The 20302-nt window shown below is 57.9% G+C and overlaps 1 protein-coding gene across 4 annotated transcripts in view; it reads right to left on the bottom strand.

Annotated features, from left to right (window-relative positions):
- Positions 1 to 75: 75 nt before the first annotated feature.
- Positions 76 to 20302, bottom strand: part of PPP6R2 (protein phosphatase 6 regulatory subunit 2) — a 62415-nt gene continuing 42188 nt past the window's right edge. For 3 of the 4 annotated variants that reach the window (XM_033116947.1, XM_033116948.1, XM_033116949.1), the window contains 19 exons: positions 19474 to 19611; positions 18093 to 18158; positions 16435 to 16547; positions 15982 to 16095; positions 14309 to 14435; positions 13271 to 13423; positions 8151 to 8354; positions 7549 to 7613; positions 6036 to 6151; positions 5092 to 5177; positions 4888 to 4968; positions 4482 to 4579; positions 3725 to 3782; positions 3502 to 3626; positions 3270 to 3412; positions 2810 to 2969; positions 2639 to 2727; positions 2029 to 2191; positions 339 to 639 (listed from right to left, as the gene is read on the bottom strand). In XM_033116947.1, the coding sequence (XP_032972838.1) occupies positions 363 to 639; positions 2029 to 2191; positions 2639 to 2727; positions 2810 to 2969; positions 3270 to 3412; positions 3502 to 3626; positions 3725 to 3782; positions 4482 to 4579; positions 4888 to 4968; positions 5092 to 5177; positions 6036 to 6151; positions 7549 to 7613; positions 8151 to 8354; positions 13271 to 13423; positions 14309 to 14435; positions 15982 to 16095; positions 16435 to 16547; positions 18093 to 18158; positions 19474 to 19611 (2376 nt within the window). In that variant the 3' untranslated portion in view covers positions 339 to 362. Of the gene's footprint in view, positions 640 to 2028; positions 2192 to 2638; positions 2728 to 2809; positions 2970 to 3269; positions 3413 to 3501; positions 3627 to 3724; positions 3783 to 4481; positions 4580 to 4887; positions 4969 to 5091; positions 5178 to 6035; positions 6152 to 7548; positions 7614 to 8150; positions 8355 to 13270; positions 13424 to 14308; positions 14436 to 15981; positions 16096 to 16434; positions 16548 to 18092; positions 18159 to 19473; positions 19612 to 20302 lie in introns of all 4 variants that reach the window. The other variant, XM_033116950.1, reaches the window with a different exon arrangement.

Genomic DNA, 20302 nt, shown 5'->3' on the forward strand with positions numbered 1-20302 from the left:
GGCATCTCGGGGTCACGGCCCCGCTCTGGCAGGCCGCGCGCACCTCTGAGGCCTTACTGCTGTGCGTGGGGTTGGGCAGGAGCGATGCGAGCTGGGCCGGCTGACTGGTTCCAACTGCCAGCTTTGCCAATGCAGCATTTATTTTAAAATTAAATTAAATTAAAAAAGACAAATTGCATCACCAGGTAGTTTTTCCATTAAGGGCACGCCATGGCTGGGCGGCAGCAGCTTCACACGGGGCCATTGGAGGCGGTTCCTGCAGGCGGTGGCTCGTCCATGGTCCTGCAGGAAGAGGGCTGGGAGGGTTGGAGCCGCTCAGGGCCCAAGTGCCCATTCAGTCCCCTTTCCCCAGCCTGCTCTGCTCACCTGTCTTTTGTCCCTGTCCCTGGGGCAGCCACTGTAGAGACGGCTGGACTGGCTGGGGCTGGGGTGGCTGGGGCTGTGGTGGTGACGGCCACCACAGGCATTGAGGTCACTGACACCACCAACACAGACACTGCTGGAGTGGCTGGAGCAGGACTGACCTTGCTCCGTACTGTGGTGGCTGCCTCGGGGGAGACAGCCATGGGCAGGGCGGAGGTGGCTTCTGCAGGTGCAGGAGAGGCGGGGTCTGGTGGTGCGCTGGCAGCGTGCGGGGCCCTGTGTGGCAGGCGTGCACTTGGTTACCTGGGCCACCCCCAGGGCAACTTCACTCCAAGTTCTAAACATGCCGGAGACAAGCTGCCTGTCATCCTGAGCCTGCTGCACCACGAGTGCAGCCCCCTGTCCTAGAAGGCACTCCCTCCGGTGCTGCCTGCGGTCCTCGCTACAGCCCACGGGCCCTGTCTGCCCACATGCCCCCTCCCACAGCCAGAAAGGGCCAGGGCAGGATGGCGGTGGCCTCGAGACACTGCCCCTCTTGCTGCAGCCCAGAAGGGCGCACCCACAGCTCCTGGCCTGGTCCACACCTGCTTCCACTGCGTGATGTCAACTCCAGCCTTACAAAGACCCCTGGGAGCCTGCAAAGGCAAGGTCAGAAGGAAGGGTCCTGCGGGGCCGTGTGAGGATCAGTGCAACTGAGAAAAGGCCACACGAGAGCCTGGAGATGACCGACTCGCAAAGGCGCAAGGCCCATGTCAGCCAGAGTGGGCAGGGCCAGGGCTGTGCAGACAGACGGCTGCTTTCACAGCAGGCTTTCTGGCCGTGGGGGGTGTGGAGGGTGGGCGTTAGGACAAGGTCTGGAAAATTTTAGTGACTCTCAACTTGAGGAAGGAAGCTGCCTCGGGAACCCCAGGCGCCCTGATGCCCCCTCGGCTGGCTCAGGCTTTTCTTTTCATTCCGTCTACGTGCCCCACCTGCAGGCCGTACCCTTCCTGCAAACCCCAGCGCCATGTTGTCTGGGGTCCTGGTGGGCCAGAGCTGGCCCCCCACCAATAGGATGCACGGAGCTCCAAAGCCTCCAGGGATGGGAGTGGGCAGGACCTTGCCAGGTGCCAGCCTGCCCCACCTGTGGGGGAAGGCCCGCCTCACATGCTCCCTGCTCCCTCCTGGTGGGGGTCCCGCCTGGGACCTCCCTCCTCACCCCGTAGAGCCTCAGCTCCAGCCCACCTGCCACCCGTTCCCTAGTCCTCCCCCCACCGCCAGCCAGCCGGGATTCCAAAGGCCTGGACCTTCCTGGTGGGGAGTGTGGGGAGGGACACCCCCAGTCAGAGTTCAGATGCCCCCAGCGAAGTCCTCACACACCCCATCCTACTGTCCAAGTGGGACGGGCCTCCCAAGGTGTCTGGTTTAGGTGGACACGTGGCTGGGACTCAGCACACACCAGACGGGACAGAGGCACAGCCACCACCACCACCACCAGGGACAACCGGCAGGCGTGGCATCCTGTCCACGGAGGCCTGTGGGTGGGGCAGCGGGACCCTCAGGCCCTGTGCTGTCTCAACAACCATCCCAGCGAGGGCACCCCCTCCACAGAGCCTGCCTCTGGGGTCACGGGCAGCAGTGTCCGCCTGTTCCCAGGCAAGCGCAGTGCTGGGGACCCCTGTGCACCTGGGGACAGATGTGGGCAGTGGGGGGGTCTCCCGGCCGGGACCCATACTGACAGCCTCTGAGGTGACAGCCACCTTCTGCTTGTCCTCGTCACTGTCGGAAGCCACCAGAGAGGCGTTCCTGGACACACACACGTTCCAGGCACACGGGGAGGCAGGGCCAACTGCAAGACAGGGACCCAGTGACAGGTGAGGGCGGTGGGGCCGCCAAATTCGTGTGGCATGCGAGAATGTCAACCTGCATAATGGACAGAACCTGTCCCACGTACTGTCTGGGGCTGTCCCCATGAAGGGGCTGTTCTCCCCCTGCAGGGAGGGCCCCCACTCAGCCTGGTGGCTTCTAAGTCCCACCCCTCCCTTGTGGACCTGACGCCCTGGCAGCTTCCAAGTCTGTGCAGTGGGGCTCCGGGTCAAAGGCTCTGAACAGACGCCCAAGGCCACGGAGGTAGCACAGCACACACGCGTGACTGCACCAACCAAGGGCCAGGACACCGCTGGGTCGGGAAGGCCCTCACTGCCCGCCAGGGCGCTGGGGTTCTGCAGGCCTGTCAGACCCCACTCCAAGGGCCACCCGGGGGCCCTGCCCTGCCCTCGGAGCTGCGCCTACTCACAGGTTTTCTCTGGGCCCTGGTTCAGGCCGTCCTGGGCATCGCCGAGGCCTGTGTCCACTGGGGAGCTGCACCTGGGCCCCGACTCAGAGCTGCGGACGAGGATGAGCCTGAGCCTCTGCCCGGGACACATGGCCCATGGCGGACGGGGTCGCCGCCCAGCCAGCCCCTTACCAGCAGAAAGGCTGGAAGTCGGTAAACTTGGCCCAGCCCTTCTCCTCCAGAGCCGAGGTGCTGGGGGCGCTGGCTGCCCACACACTGGAACCCACATCCATCGCCACTCCGGGGGCCGAAGCCGTGGGGCTCACCGGCTCATCAAACACCGTCCACGTGCCTGCCAGGGGGAGACGCCAGGCCCAGCTGACACCGAGGCCCCACAGAGGCAGTGCCGGCGCCGGTGGACGGGATGGCTGGGGGGCTGTCAGGACTGAGCCAAAGCACCTGCCACCAACCCCGTGTCCTTGCATTTGGGGTCACAGGAAAGCCATCGCCTTCAGGGCCATGTGCTCCAAAGTGCAGACAGGTCAGTGGGCGTCAGGCCCGTGGGAGCCCCTGCCACTCCCAGGCCAGATCTCCAAACGCCCCAGCACCCGTGTCCCCTGCACAGCCTGGACACTGGCCCCCAAGCATCTACCTTCTGAGCCACTGTCCACGCGGGGAACTTCCTTCTGGGCAGCAGCTGGAGAGGCCGCCACCCGAGCCGCACCCGCGTCTGCCTCCTCCCCGTCCCGGCCTCCACGCGCCAGGCCATTCTCTGAGGCATGAGGGCCCCCAAACCTGGGGAGAGGCAGTCAGAGCAGGGGCGTCACAGCACCCGGAGGCCCCACTCCCTGGGGAAGCTCCGGGAGGACGGGCGGGCCACACACCTGGCTCTGGCCGTCACCCGGGCAGCACAGCGCGTGTCCTGGTCCTCCCAGATGTCATCGTCCTCGTCATCGTCAAAGGGCTGGATGTGGTCCCCACAGCAGGCCTCAAACAGAGCCGCGCTGGGCTGCGACAGCGCCCGCCTGTCCCTCACTGCCCCCATGGAGAACCCCCGCTGGCCCCCCCCACCCTGCCCCGTCCACCAAGCACCGAGCGGGGACTCACGCTGTCCTCATCGGCGTCGATGTTGAAGTTTATCTCTGTGATCCTGTCAAACGGGGCACTGAAATGACAGCCGACGCTCAGCACCTGGCCCTGGGGCTTGTCCCCTTAGGGGACACTACCTCACCAGGGACACGGTGTCCCTGACACACCAAGAGGGGCTGGGCTGGGGGTCCTGGGGAGGGAAGGGGGAGATGACGCCACATGTGGACCTGGGGGTCTGCAGCCCCGAGGTGACGGCTCGTGGCCAGTGCAGAACTGGACGTCACCTGGCAGCAATGGGCAGCGAGGGCGTGGAGGGGGGCTGGGATGGCAGTGGCACCCCCACACCCGGCCCCGTTCACGCTCACTTGTTCTCTGCACCTGTGGATGGAGAACCCAGGGCTGGCCCCACCCAGCTGCTCTGTCTGGTCTGTGCGGTGACAACCTGCTCCCGTGAGGATGTCTCAGGAGGAGCCTTGAGGCCGTGCTCTGCCCAGTCGCCCACAGCGGGTCTGTGGGGCGGGGTCACACTTGGCTGTCGGCTGAGGAAACGGTGTGATGGCCTCTAGGGCCAGGACCTGGTCAGACTGAGCGGAACGCAACTCCTTCCCAAAGGGACCGCAAATGGGGGGGTGTGCGGTGGTGAAGGCTCCAGTCGGGGTCATGGCATGGGTGGGAGGCAGCCCCAAGGGACGCAGGGCGCCTGCTGGCGCAGGGCCGGGGGCAGACAGCGAGGTCGCAGAGAAGGTGTCGCAACCCAGGTGTCCTGTGGGCTCACTTGACGCTGTCGTCCTGCTCTGCAAACTCCTCATCATTGAAGCCAAACTGGTCCACGAAGGTGGCCGTCATCTGCTGGACCTGGTACTCGGAGAAAGCCTGGGGGAGATGGCGTCACAGGGCAGGCTCAGCCTCCAGGAGCCCCCCAAATCCTGCCCACACGGGGTGTGTGTTCACGTGCGGTTGGTCACGTCTCAACAGCCCCGTTTAATGTTTAATTCACCCACCGTGTCCAGGGGTCCCCTCAGTGTAAGTGGCCCTGGGGGTCTGCCCCTCGTGAAAGGGTGCGTGGGCGGGGCCTAGTTCCCAGGCAGCATGGTGACGCCCGGGCGTAGGACGCCTAGAGGCCTAAGAGCTGCCCAGAGTGCAGGGAAGGGCCTGGTGGGCACGGAGCTGGCCACACGCACCTGCTGCAGGGACAGCTCGTTAGGGAAAGCGCCCTCCATGTCCTCATCGTCACTCGAGGGGTGGAGGTGGTGGGTGCTTACCTGAAACAGCAGTGGGTGGACATGAGCCCCACACCGGGGCTTCTGACGAGCCGGGCGGGACTGAGGGCCTCAGGGCTCTGAAGCCTGGACACCCAGCCACAGGCTGCACGGCCTGGTGCTCACCAGGTCCACGGCATTCCTGCGGTTGGTCTCCGTCAGCGTCTCCTCCACGAAGCTCTCCCAGCGCCCACGGCAGTCCGCAGGGAGCCCTGCAGGGAGTGGGAGCCTGGTCACCAAAGAGGGCGGGACAAGTGCCATGGCGGAGGTCCAGGAGGGCCCTGAGGTGACATCTGGGGTGGCTGTGGGGGGAAGGGAGGCCGAGGCCCCTGCCCCAGGCCCACCCCGGGCTCCCAGTGCCTGTGGCCCCCACACACCATGACTGTCTCCTCACACACTCCTCTGTGCAAACACTGTCCGTGAGCACATGGCCATCTTCCTCCTGCCCAACTGTCCCAAAGCCCCACACGTCCTTGCTACGAAGCTGGCGTGACCAAGGCGCTAGTCCCCTCGGGGGCCTGGGCTCGTGGGGCCTCACCGTCCGTCCCCATAAGGCCCTCCTTGACCCCTCGGACCTGCCCTGCCTCCTGGCCATCCCTGGGCTCCCGTGCCCCTCGGCACCCTGGGAACACACTGCTCACACTGGCCTGGGCGTCCCCTCCCCAGCGAGGCCACATAGGCCCTTCTGAACCGCCAGCCTTCCCGTCTGAACCGAGACCCTGCCCCGGAGCTCAGTCCATGAAGTTTGGGGCCCAGGAGCTGCAGACTGTCCAGGATGTGAGAGGGGAGGGGCCGGGTCCAGGGGACAAAGGCTACCTCCTCGGCTCCCAGACTTGTGCTAGGAAGGTCCCCAAAGCCACCTGACTTCAGGGAGCAGCCAGACTGTGGGCAGAAGCGTGGGGTTCTGCCAGGACCTGGCAGGCGTGAGCAGCACGCTGACCGGTTACCTGTGAGCCAGCCTGAGCCGTGAACTGCCTGGAGACCGAATAGATGTCTGCCTCGCGGAACGGACACATGCCCAGGCACCCTGCGGGGAGATTCCCCGTGGGAAGGCAGGCGCATGTCCTCACCTCGGATGACCTCTCCGACAGGCGTGTGCGCGGGGCCCCGCTCCAGGTTCCGTACCACCGCGTTGGCGATCCGCGTAAGGTGGCCCATGTTCCCACGCCTCATGCCTCCGGCAGCCCTGAAAGTGAACGCAGCGACGGGGCGCTGCTGGCCGGGCCTTGTCCCACCGCCCCCCGAGGGTCCCCTCACAGCCTCGCCTGCCCGCAGGACACTGGTTTTTGGAGCGCGCCTGCTCCGTGCCAGCCACTCACTCACTCTCACTCCCAGGTGCTAATGAGGCAGATGCTGCTCCTACCTCCACTGTACGGACCAGAAAATGGGCGTGCGTGGGGCTCAGAGCTCGTGCTCCCCACATGCACCATGAGCCCTCTGCACCGGCGCTGCGGCCCTTCCAGGGCTGCCCCCTCACCCACTTGCAGAGCCACTGCCTGAGGGGAAACCCAGCGCAGCAGCAGAAGGCATGACAGGTTACTGCAAAGGCCCCCTGCTACAGTGCCCACCGAGGGAGCTGCAGGCTCCAGAAAAATCCAACGGGCCCCAGAGTGGGCGGGGCTCTGGGGCGGGGCCTGTCTCGGGCTCTCTGGCTGCACAAGTCACCAGCCCTCACTGGTGCACACTCCCTGCCTCCGGTCCACCTCTCCATCCAGGCTGCCATGAACACGTGGCTTTGCGTCCAGCCTTTCTGCTGCTACACCCACGACCCAACAGGAGAGCTCTGCGTTCAACGTGCTCATGTGTCTAGAAACGCAGCACTCGGGTCAGAGTGGACAGTCTGCTCTCGACCACATTCTCCCTGACAGCCCGACGACGCGCCGAAGAGGAAGCCGAGGTGAGCACCTGAGCTGAAGAGCCCAGCCCGGCAGAGGAAGGGGTCAGGGCGGCCAGGTGGAACTGCCACAGGTGACGCTGGGAAGGGCCTGTGACCTGCCAGCCAGCCAGGGCGGAGCCCGCAGCCTGAGGACAGCTGTGAGCCCTCAAGGGCAGGTGTGCACAGAAAGGCTCGGCGCAGGGTCATACGGGTGACACGTGCACTGGGCCCGGGGCACACTGATATTGGAGAACGGACACCGGTGGGTTCAGTCACAGCACTGAACAGGGGAGGTGAGAGCCCCCCAGGAGCAGCACTCAGGCAGTGAGGTGGCGGTGGGTGGGGGCTGCCACACTGGACCCTGCCGGCCACACTGGGGACCTGGGTGGCCAAGACTTTCAGGCAAGGGTGACACCATCTGTGTTTTCAGAAAGAGCCCAGCTGCTCACGTGACGGGAGGCTGGATGGGGCGAGTAGGACGTGGCCTGGACATGCTTTTGAGGGTTCGAAGGCTCAGTGAGAGAAGTGGCTGGTGCTGGGATGGGGAGATGGCAGGAGCCGGGCCACAGTGCAGGCCCTGGTGGCTCTGCCTGTCTCTCCTGCTCAGCTCCCTGCGCCCTGGCCTTTCCCAGCAGCCCCAGCGGCTGTTTCCCCAGTAGCAGGACCCCTCTCTTGAAACCCAAGCCCGAGTGCCCGGTGGTCCTCACTGTGTGTGGTCGTTGGCTTCCCAGGCTTCCAGGATCCTCTGGACCAGGCAGCACTTCTGAAACAGCTGGGGGACAGGCGGCTCTGGTCAGGCTCTGAGGGGCTTAGCAGGCAACGCGCAGGTGCACGCAGGTGGGCGGAGCACTCGGGGCAAACGCGAAGGCCCGGGAATGGAGAGGCGTGTCATGTCGAGGACTCATGCACGTGACTTCACCAGGTGCAGAATCCCAGTTTTCTCGTGAAACTCGGACGCATCCCAGCCCCTGCACTGCCCTCCTGGCCTCGTTATGTCACCAGCAGACATGCCAGGTTGGACGGGGCTGGCTCGGGCTGCAGCCACAACGGGCGAGACCGACGTGGGCAAACGCCCTCCCCCCGCGCCCTCTGCCCCAGCAGCTCCGTGGCCCTTTCTTTATGATTTTTTCTCGTGGGTAAAAGGAGAACACTCCCAAGTCACATGAGGATTAGAAGAGAAAACGCACGAGGGAGGGGGCAATGCCGGCTACGACAGCCCCCGTCAGCGTGACTGTCACCTGTTGGTCTGGGTGGGGCTCAGCATGCCACGACGACACGCAGCGACACACCGGACACGGGCTGGACTTACGTGCGTCACCATTGTGTTCTCGGGGTGGCCGGCAGCAGGCCGGGGGGTCTCTGCGGCCCCGTCCCCAGGCGGAGGCTCCATCCCGCTCTCGGATCCGCTGGCTTCGGGCCTGTCCTCGCAGACGGCATGGGAGAGAATAGCAGCTACGCACAGCTCCACTTGGAAGTGCAGGAAGTTATTCCAGGTGTATTTGAAGAATAGGTCCTGAGGCAAACAGAGGGCACAGGCCAGGCCTCAGACTGGTCCCCTCCTGAGAGGACGCTGAGGCAGGTAGCGGCACATCTTCCCCCAGTGTCCCCTGCCGTCTGGACGGCCATCTCCTCGGGCTTGGAGGCACCTGCCCTTCTGCCTGCAGCCTGCCACATCTGTCCCCTTCATCTCTGCTCTCATCTGGACACTTCCTAAGGACTTGTCCTTCTGTCTCTGTTAGAAGCTTAACTCACTTGCAGCCTCTCTTCTTTTCTAGTGTGACTTTAAAAGGCTGTATGTTCCCTAGTAAATCCACTTTAGCTACATTCTGCACATTTTACTACGTAGGACTTTTATTATTCTTCCTTTATGATTTGACCCATGAGTCACTGGACTTATGTTAAATTCTCAGACACCTGGGGATTCTACCCAGGAGGGGACGTGAAATCAGGAGGTGCACATGTGGACACCTCCCCAAGGGAAGCCAGGGGGAACCAACCCAGGCTGCACAGGCTGAGGCCCAGAGGACAGCCCCCCTCACCAAACTCTCCCAGACCGAGGGTGGGGGCACAGGCACAGAACAGAGGCCACAGCAGCCAGCATCCCAGACCCTCTGCTGTCTACATGGTCGGAGGGGGCGCAGGGTGGGGAGACGGGCTGACTCCACCGGGACAGATATCCGGGCTCTGCCATCACACCACAGGCTTAGGAACAGGAGAAGGGCGGGAAGGCCACCTGCGTGGCACAGTTCTCCTCTACAGAAACACAATCCCAAATCTTGGCTTCATTTTCTTTGCCTGGGTGACCTTGGGAGACCTTGCAGGTGGCTTCACTGTGTTACCTCGTCTTCAACAGCGTCAGACCCACCTCCCAATAAAGAAAAGCCCAGACCAGATTGGCTTCACTGGTGAATTCTACCAAATATTTAAAGAAGAATTATCACCAATCTATCTAAAACTCTTCCAAAAGAATTGAAGAGGGAACATTTCCTAAATTCATTCTGTAAGGCCAGTCAGCATTGCCCTGATTCCAAAGCCAGATGAAGACATCACAAGGGAAAAAAAACAACTAATGTCCCTTACGAACAGTGATGCAAAAATCCTCAACAAAATAACAGTAAAAAGAATTCAGCAGCATATTAAACAGATTACACGCCATGACCAGGTGAATTTGTTCCTGGAATGCAAGGATGGTTCAACATGAAAATCAATCAATGTGATGCAGTGTATTCAAAGAATGAAGGACAAAAACCACAAAATTATCTCAACTGATACTGAGAAAGCATTTGAGAAAATTCAACATATTATTTTTCAATAAAAACTCTTCATAAACTAGGAAACTTCCTCAACATGATGAAGCGTGTCCAAGCCCACAGCAAACATCTACTCAGGGGTGAAAGACAGAAAGCTTTTCCTCTACGACCGGAAACGAGACCAGGATGCCTGCTTCTGTCACTTCTATTCAACATAGTACTGGAGGCTCTAGCCAGAGCAGTTAGGCAAGGAAAAGAAATACAAAACATCCAAATTGGAAAGGAAGGAAAGTAAAATTATCTCTTTTCACAGATGACGTAATCTTATATGAAGAAAATTCTACAAATTTCACATAAACTGTTAGAGCTAATAAACAAATTCAGCAAAGTTCTAAGATACAAAATCAACACACAAAAATCAGTTGCATTTCTATAAACTAACAATGAACAATTCAAAAAAAATTTAAGGAAATAATTCTATTTACAATAGCACCCAAAAGAAGAAAATACTTAGGAATAAATTAAAGTTAGAAGGTAGGTCGAAGACTTGTACACTGAAAACTATCAAACATTGCTGAGGGCCGGCCCGGTGGCTCAGGCGGTTGGAGCTCTGTGCTCCTAACGCCAAAGGTTGTTGGTTCGATTCCCATATGGGCCAGTGGGCTCTCAATCACAAGGTTGCTGGTTCCTCTCCTCGACTCCCACAGATGGTGGGCTGCGCCCCTTGAAACTAGCAACGGCAACTGGACCTGGAGCTGAGCTGCGCCCTCCACAATTAAGACTGAAAGGACAACAACTTGACTTGGAAAAAGTCCTGGAAGTACACACCGTTCCCCAATAAAGTCCTGTTCCCCTTCCCCCAATAAAATCTTTAAAATAAATAAATAAAGGTATGATCCATTAAAAAAAAAGAAACATTGCTGAAAGAAATTAAAGAGGACACAAACGAGTGGAAAGGCCTCCGTGTTCACGGACCGGAACACTTGATATTGTTCAGCCGTCAAGGCTGTCCTAAGAGATCTACTGATTCAGTGCAACCTTTCTCAACAACCCAGTGCTGTTTTCTGTAGAAAGAGAAAATCCATCCTAAAATTCACATGGAATTACAAGGGACCCAAACAGAGAAAATAATCTTGGAAAAGAACAAAGTTGGACTCACGCTTCCCTCGTTCTAAACTTACTACAAAGCTGCAGTAATGAGGAGACTGTGGTACTGGCATGAAGATGAACATATAGCTCCATGGAAGAGTTGAGAGTCAAGAAATAAACTCTCACATTTATGGTCAGTTGATTTCCAACAAAGGTGCCAAGATCATTCCAGGGAAGAGGACAGTGTTTTGAACAAATGGTGCTGGGAAAACTGAATACCCACATGCGAAAGAATGAAGCTGGACGTTTACCTTACGCTACATATAAAAATTAATTCAAAATGTATCGAAGACTTCATAGAGCTAAAACTATAAAATTCTTAGAAGAAAACATAGGAGAAGTTTCATGACAGTGGATTTGGCAATGATTTCTTGGCTATGACAGCAATAGATAAATTGGACTTCATTAAAATGAAAAACTTGTGTGTGTCAAAGGATACTATTAAGAGAGTGAAAAGAAAACCCACAGGATGGGAGAAATTCATCTATCCGGTAAAAGTTTAATATCCACAATATATAAAGAACTCCTACAACTCAACAACCACCGAAAAAACCAAACAATCCAATTAAAAAATGGGCAAAGGGGGCTGGCCCGGTGGTTCAGGTGGTTAACAGTGCCATGCTCCTAACCCCGAGGTCGCTGGTGAGTCCCACACGGGCCAGTGAGCTGCGCCCTCTACAGCTAAGATTGTGAACAACAGCTCTCCCTGGAGCTGGGCTGCCGTGAGCAGCCAGAGGTTGACATGAGCTTCTGTGTGCTTCTGTGTGCTGCCGTGAGCAGCCGGTGGCCAGCACGAGTGGCTGGCAGCTAGCGAGAGCTGCCGTGAGCTGCTGTGAGTGGCCAACCAGTGACCGACTGCCTCAGCCGGGGGAAGCGCAAAGCTTGTAACACCAGCATGGGCCAGGGAGCTGCGTCCCACACAACTAGACTGAGAAACAATGGCTTGCACCAGAGTGCGGGGGGGGGGGGGGGGGGGGGGGGGGGGGGGGGAGAGAGTGTAGGCGGGAGAAGGGGGAAAAAAAAAGGGCAAAGGTATTGGACAGTTATCCAAAGACACACAGGCACATGAGAAGATGCTCAATGTCACTAATCATTAGGGAATGTAAATCAAACCATGAAATTCTTCTCACAACCATTTTGCTGGCTATTATTAAAAAAAATGGAAAACAAGTGTTGGCAAGGGTGGAGAAACTGGAACCCTCACACATTTCTAGCGGGAATGTAAAATGGTGTAGCCGCTGTGGATAACAGTTTGTTGCTTCCTCAAGAAAATTGAAGAGAATTACTATATGACCCTTCAGTTCCACTTCTGGGTATTTATTCAAAAGAAGTGAAAGCAGGGACTTGAACAGATATTTGTACATCCCATTTATAGCAGCATTATTCAAAACAACCAAAAGGAGGAAGTAACCCAAGCATCTATTCACCGATGAACGGATAAACCCAGTGTGGTCTGTGTATGCAGTGGGACATCGTTCAGCCACAAACAGGAAGGGCACTCAGACATCGGCTATGACAGGCATGCACTGAGGACACTACAATGAGTGAGGTCGTCCAAACCCAAAAGGCAGTACCTGATTCCTCTCTCTGAGGTCCCAGAGTAGCCAAATCCAGACAGAAAGTAAGATGTGAGGGCGGGGGCAGGGGAAATGGGGATCAACTGCTTAGTGGTCAGTGTTTGTTTGAGAAGATAAAAAAGTTCTGCAAATAGATGGTAGTGGTGGTGGTTATACAAATTGTGAACGTAGTTATTAATGCCACTGAATTGTATACTTGAAAATTATTAAAACAGTAAATTCTATGTTATGTATATTTTTACCACAATAAAAGTAAAAGAAGTTGGGGGAGAGAAAGAAATTTTTTTTGAAGAGAGGAAAAGGAAAGGAGGTCTTTCGTAACTGCCCCTCTGACCCACAGCTGGGATTTTCCAGTCACAGCCGTGTCCGACTGACCTCCAAATGCTGGAAGGACTTCTGAGGCAGTCAGGACTTCAGGCCCAGTTCCAAGGCTGGGTCTTCTGGGATTAAAATTTAAATTCAAAGAGATTTCAGCTTCCTGGGAACAGAGGCCCAGGGGCAAGGCGGAAGAGAAGCCAGGGAGGGGGCCGACGCCCAGGGGCATGCTTTAGCGGCCGCCCCTCTCAGCGCCCTCCTTCTGCAGGCAACTGGGAGGGCGTGCTGAATGGAGGAGCACTCCCCACCGGCTGGGACAGGAGCCACTCGGGCAGCCTCGCTGTGGAGGACGAGGGGCCACTGCTCCTCTGGGATGTTTATGGTGAAGAGCTACAGGGAAAGTTCTAGCTTAAAGCAGGTAGTTGGAGAGGCCACAGCCATGTGACCCCATCACTCATGCTCACACGGAGCACATCCCCCAGTCACTCAGGACGTGGCCAAGCCTGGGCTGGCTCCAGGACATGGTTCTCTGCAGACTGTGCTGTTCCAGGACCAAAGCAGAACGCCATGTGGGAGAGGAAGCCCTGTGGCCCGCCCGCTGGACCCTGGCCTGTCTGCCCACCGCCATGCCCACTCACCAGCAGTAAGCCCATGGTGTTGAGCCGGCAGAGCTCCTGGTTGATGCTGGGCGTGTTCGTGTGCAGCAGTGCGGCCATGAGGCGGGCACCATGCAGACGGGCGTTCCCCAGGGGCTCCTCCAGCACGCCGATGGTGGTCAGGATCGCTTTTTTCTGCAAACATAGAAGCATCACCAGCTGGAACCATGCAACCCAGCATGGCCACTGCTCTCAGTTCAGGTGCCAGCTGCTCAAAGGGCCAGGGCTGCAGCTCCATGATGTGGCTGGGCTGAGAGGAGGGGTGTGGGGGCCAGGAGGGCTCAGAACCCCACTGCTCCCCATAGGGCCTCACAAGGAGGGAGTGGGGCTGGTCCGTGGGTCTCAGCCTGCCAGCCAAAGGGATGTACACCTTGTCTATGAGATGCCCGAGAACACGCACAGAGGAGACTGATGACAGAGCCTGCATGCAGGTAGCTCCTGATCCCGCACATATAGCATAACACATCCACCTTTTCATTCACAGAAGGTTCCAGAATCCCTGCCTTTGTAATATCTACTTTCTAGCGGGGGAGGCAGACAATAAGCAAGTTGATGACTATGACAAACTGTTCACAGATCATGGTGAGTGCTGAGGGCCAGCACCAGGAAAGGGGCGGGGCTGTGATGAGGGAGGGGGGCTAAGATGAGCTGGGTCTGCAGTGGGGAGTCAGCCCTCCCCTATGTGACCCAAGCACTCCCCAGAGCTGCTGAGCTGAGCAAACGGCCTCCTCTGGGACCTCGACCCTTGGCTGGGTGCCCAGGACTCAGAGGCCAGGCCAGCAATGGACTTGGGCTCTCAGGTGACCCCCTATTTCAGAACACAAGAGCCATCTAGGGGTGGCAAAACACTCGACTCCCATGCTCCACTTAAGAGAACAGACGGACATTCAGCAGCTGGGGGCCTGGCAATAGCAGTGCTGGGGTGTGTTCCCTCGTCCTGGATAAACCACAGGGGCCCTTTGCAAATCAGCCTCGCCTCCCATGTCTGCAGTGCACCCTGCAGCCGCCGAGCTCGTCTACCTTTGGTGGGCTGAGCAGAAGCTGGTGGAAGTCCTTCAGCCGCGGCTCGATGCCGTGCAGAATGCTGCCGCTGACAGAGCACCATCTCTCCAGCCCCTGAGAAAAGGACTCCGCCAAGCCCTCTGTCCTGTGGATGAGAGGGGGACATGCCCAGTCCTGCGTCCATCTCACTCCCGTCCAACATCCCCTGTCCCTCATCATGTCAAGGCTGCTTTGGCAGTGAGCACAGGGAGCAGCAGGCACCCCAGGCCTTTAGAAGCTGTTCCCTGGTGACAGCCCAGAGTGCCACCTTGGCCCTTCCCCGGGCCCACTCACTGCAACCACTCTGCCCCCACCTGCTGCGAGGAAAATATTCACAGCTGTACCCCCTTCTGAGAAACAGGAGACAGGACCGGTCCACAACGTCCCTTGGGATTTTTCAAGCTAATTTCTCTGAGATCTTTACTGAAATACTTTTTCCAATTATAAAAGAAATATATGACCATTAGAGAAAAAACAATTTTTAATACATAAAAAGATTAAAAAGCACACAAATCATCTGGCTCATCTGTTTCCCTCGTTTTACTGTGGTCCCTTCATCAACGTTGAAAAGGTTGGGCAGGGCCCTGAGAAGGGTCCCCACTCCCGGCAGAGAGGGGCTTGGCTTGGTTCACGGGGATGAAAAAGTCTGTGTTCTGGTTGCATACGTGGAAAAAATGACGGTAACATCCTAATTCTGTTTTTAGATAATAAACTAATAAATACGTATTGGGCACCAGAGAGAGTGAGAAAGAGAAACTGCTAATAATGTCATGACCGAGATTAAGCCAATTTCTTGTCATTTCCGTGTTCTTTCCTTCCTTTTTAAAAAAGCACAGGCTATCAGTGCTGGGCCTACAATGGCACCGCCTCCAGCGCAAGGAAATGGGTCCTACAGGCACCTCGGGTCAGACCACTGCCAGGCACGGATGGGACACCGTGGACACAAGTGTGCACACCCACCCCACACACCAGGTCCTCACACACACGTGTGCACATATATGCACACAGACACGTGAGCACACCCACCCCACACACTGGACCCTCACACACATGTATGCACATATATGCACACAGGCACGTGAGCACACCCACCCCACACACCGGGCCCTCACACACACATGTGCACATATATGCACACAGACACGTGAGCACACCCATCCCCACATCCTGTGCCCTCACACACATGTGCATATATGCGCACACCCACCCCCACACACCCTTGCCCTCACACATACATGTGCAATATGCAGACACATGCATGTACACCCACCCCACACACCTTGTGCCCCCCAACACACGAGTGTGCACATACGTGCACACAGACATGCACACACACTCCACACCACTCCACACACAAGTGCTATGGGGCCTCGTCGGGACAGTCCCTGGGGAAACCCACCAGTTACCCCTACTCTGCAGACGCATCTACACAAACTCTGCACACTGTGAGGACCTTCAGGCTGAGGTGGGAACGTGACTGACGGTGAAGGTTGAAGGGGACGGGCCACAGCCATGAAGTTTCCCTTGTCAGCAAGGAGGTCTAGTCACGTGATTGCTGCATAACTGAAAGTTAGTTAGAAGCACAGCACACCAGAGCACTCATGTCACGGAGTGCCGCACTGAGCCGTCACGCAGTACCCCCCGGCACTCACCCAGCCCGCCTGACTTCCAACAAGGTGAGTAACACCTGCGTCCCACTGACGAGGCAGCTCTCAGTCTGGTCCCCATCGAACATGTTCCTCAGAAGCTGCTCCACACAGTCCTGCCTGTCACACACACACGGGTCACCCCTGGCAGGGCAGACGCACAGACCGAAGGCCCATGGACGGTCTCTGCTCCCCGTGGACGAGTGACACCCTGCAAGCTGGCGGGCTTGGCTCGGGCTCCAGGCCAGGCCCCTGGGCGCTCACGCCGCTCCTGTCCCCTGGACACCCTCCAACTGAACTTGGGAGCAAGGCGAGCATCTCAGGGCCAGCTCATCAGAGCCCGAATCCAGGCAGGTGCCATGTCGCCGGACTTCAGAGCAGGGCTTGGGGACGTCCTCACGGCTGCACAAGACCCAGCACCCACCCCGCCAGGCCCAGCAGCACCACGGCCACACTCACGACTCCAGCACTGCGAGGAGGGGGTCGGGCTCTGCAGCCTCTTGCAGCTGGCCGCCCTGCTCTCTGCCCAGCCGGATGATGTCACAGAGGGTCTGGGAAGCATTGGACTGCCTCTGGAAAGACAAGGAAGCCACAACAAGCGTCGGCAGAGCCAGCCTGCTGCACAGTCGGGGCGGCCCCGCTGCCTCGTTTTCTGAAAGGTCCTGGACTCTCTCTGACCCCATTCACTTCAGAGATGCCTGCTCTGCTTTCCCACTGTCAGCATGCGGCTCTGCTCAGGCTTTTAGCGCTACCGAACCATCCCCAGGAGTTCACAGGACTCTCCATGGTCAAGTGTGCCGTGCAGGGACTGCTCCATCCCTTAGACCCGTGTGGAGCTGCTGCACAAGTGACCACATTACCAATATGGTATTTGAAATAAATTACCAACGTGGTATTCAGAATGAGCCCTGTGAGCGCCTGCAAACACACGTATCATACAGAGGAAACAGGACGCAGCTCTCCCTCCTGAGGTCACGCTCACCCATGACCATCTGGAATGTCTGCCTCAGTGCCCCTGCCCAGAGTGGGGGCGGCCCGCAGGGCGGGTGAACACAACGAAAAACTCAGCTCCTGGCTCTTGGCGGGAGCAGCCGCACACGCAGCCCTGACGCGCATGCTGAAGAACACTGGGCTCAAGGTCGTGCCTGAACAGCTATTTTAGGGGAAAAGGAAAGCAGCAGGTAGGTGTGTGGCCTACCACCTGCCCGTGGGCCTGGGCACGGGTCAGCCCTAACGCTCTCACACTGGGGACAGCCGTGGGCTGACAGGAACAAAGAACAGAGTGGGAGTGGTCTGGAAGCAGCTACGGCTCAGGTGCCAGTCAGCACCACTGTCCTTAGAATTGCTGAGGACGGCATGTTTCATGAGGACTTTGTCATGGGGAGAAAAAGGCCTATCGGGATGCACTCCAAATTCTCAGCAGTGGCTCCACAGGGAGTGGGGGGGTTGGGGGAGGAAGCCCCACCGCCACCCTACCTGCTTCTGCATCGGCAATGGGGCTTCCTCCCAGAGCTCACACCCTTGTAGACCCCATCTCCTCAAGCACGGGCTGCCACTAGCCACTCACTTGTAGGGACTTCACCCTAAAAGGACTTTGCAGAATGACTTCCATTTTGCTCTCCCCCAGGGAAGCCAGCAACCACACTGCGAGCTGCCCTGTGGAGGCCCCGTGGCATGGAGCTCAGGGTGGCGTCAGCCAATGGCCCTCAAGGAACTGAGTGACCCTGGAAGCGGGCCCTCCCCCAGCTGAGCCCTGAGATGCCCTATGAGTGACCCTGGGCAGAGGACCTGCTAAGCCGTGTCCAGATCACTGACCCACAGAAGCTGAGATGAAAAACACTTGTTGTCATAAGCAATTAAGTTTGGAGCAATTTGCTATTCAGCCATAGATAACTAATACAATTCTGTTTAAATTGTTTTTTATAATAGATACGTAGTATTTTTTAGTTAAAAAAAAAAGTCTAAAAGTCATGCTGGATTAAAGGAAGAAAATATGTAACTGGTCCTCGTCTGAGGACAGGGGTACCTGCCCCTCAGACAGCAGCAGAGGGCTCCCCAACAGCCCCAGCGAGGGGCCCCTCCTGCACGAAGGCGGGCTGTGTGAGCTCCATACTCACGTCTTCATCCTGACTCGGATGGATCAATTCTACGAGTCTCTGGATGATCTTCTCTTCATTGAGCCACTGAAAGGGAGAAGGAGGCCATTCCGGGACGCTGCGCACCTTCATGTGGAAAAAGTCCAGGGGCGCCCGGCTCCGCCACACACATTTTCTGCCCAACACGTGTGTCTACCCAGACCCAACAGAACAAGCAGTGACCAAATTCTGGGGGGACTCCCCAAGTTTATAAAGGAGGGAATCACTGTGCACACAGCCTAATGGTGCAGACTCTTAAACATCCGCAAGCTCTGACTTCAGGACGTCTAGGAAGACGGCATGAGCTGGAGCTGGAGCCCGGAGCCACCCCAGCACCAGGGGATGGGCTCTCCCAGTGCACACGGCCTAGTGGGACGCAGGGCCGCTCAGCCTCTGCCCCTGCGATGCCCAGGCCTTTCCAAGACCAGCAGCAGAACACGCTGGCGAGTCCACAGGAGACTGTGAGAACTGAAGTGCCTGGTGCCGCCCAAGGTCCACAGGCGATGGGGGCCCAGGCCGATTAGACGGGGTCACTACCAGCTCCCCCAGCACACGGCCTCACGCACAGCAGGGCAGCCTTCGCCCTAGGATGGCTCAGTGCAGTCAGTGCCGGCTTCCCACTCACTCTGAAGAGCAGCTGAAGTGTATGCTGCACGTGCTGTGAACCACTGGCTTTTAGGATGAGTGCTTAGTGGGGGTTCTCCACAGCAAAACCAGTTATAACCTACAACTGAGCACAAGCGTCCCCTCATTCCGGGAGCTGGAAAATGGCAGCAAGGACCAACAGTTTGCTTTGCTTTACTTGCATGGCAAACAAAATCCACCAACACCAGTGAACAGGGTGCCCGGCACTGGTTTCCTCGGCTCCCCTCTGGGCTGAGAACCCACCCCTCTCCTGGGACAGCCCTCGGGAGCTACGGGCAGGTCCTCTGGCTGTGAACGCCGGGCAGACCAGACAGCGTACACGCTCCAGACACAACAGGCCACCTCGGTCTTTGCCATTTCTCTGCATGGAACCCTTGTCGGCTGGTGCTTTCCTCACGGTGAGTGACTGCACAGGCAGCCCCTGACTGAGCCGCTCCGAGGCCATGGGGACACTGGCAGGCGGTGGTGAGGAATGCTCATTTCTGCTCTTCACAGAGCAGAGGCCGAGCGTGGGGGAGAAGGAAGCGCTCAGGGCAAGTCGGTAAGTGCCGGGTCCAGACCCGCATGGACAAGGACCTGATGATCCCAAGGGAGAGAACCATGGGATGGAAAGCGGGGGCGCGGGGCCCTAAGCCCCTCTCCTGCGGCCGGCCTCCTGTGCCAGCACCCACCACACACCCACCGCACAGGAGACGGTGCCAAGAGGAGCCACACTCACGTGCAGGACTTCCTGCCGGAGTCCGGCTGGCTCCACGCAGCTGACCAGGCGCAGCAGTAGGTCCATGAGAGCCGAGGTGCCGAGGTGCCGCAGCACCAGGCTGACGAACCCGTCCTTCTTCCGCAGGAACACGGTCACCTGCAAGCCAGCACCTGGTCAGCGGGCAGCGCGGGCCTGCCGCCGCCAGACAGCCCCATGGGCCCTCGTGAAAACGATGAACTTTCAGTTAGACTGAGCAGAGATCGGAGAAAGGCCTCTGCAAGAACACAGGCAAGTTCCCAGGGGACACAGGGGGCCCCGGATGATGGAGGTCTACGTGCAGCTGGGCCTTGATCCAACATGACACGAATACCCCGAGTGAGCTACACAGGCCGCTGTGCACACCAGCCACTCAGCACACATGAGCTCAAGCTTCCCACCGGAAATGACCAGGGTAGACAGCTGAGCCAAGAAGCAATGGTCACTCCACAGCCCCGGGACACGCGGTGCCAACCCGCACAAGGCAGCCCGGTTGCTAACAAGCCCCATGAGTGGTTGGAGGGACTGAGGTTTTAGAAAAGCAGCAGCTGGGGCCGCTGGTTGGCTCAGTTGGTTAGAGCGCAGTGCTCATAACACCCAGGTTGCCAGTTTGATTCCCACATGGGGCAGTGAGCTGCGCCCACTGCAACTAAAGACTGAAAATGGCAACTAGACTAGGAGCTGAGCTGCACCCTCCACAACTAGATTGAAAAAAAAAACAACAAAGAAAAACAACGACTTGACTTGGAGCTGATGAGTCCTGGAAAAACACACTGTTCCCCAGTATTCCCCAATAAAAAAAAAGTAAAAA

This window comes from Rhinolophus ferrumequinum, chromosome 10 (genome assembly GCF_004115265.2).
Source record: "Rhinolophus ferrumequinum isolate MPI-CBG mRhiFer1 chromosome 10, mRhiFer1_v1.p, whole genome shotgun sequence".
Lineage (NCBI taxonomy): Eukaryota > Metazoa > Chordata > Mammalia > Chiroptera > Rhinolophidae > Rhinolophus > Rhinolophus ferrumequinum.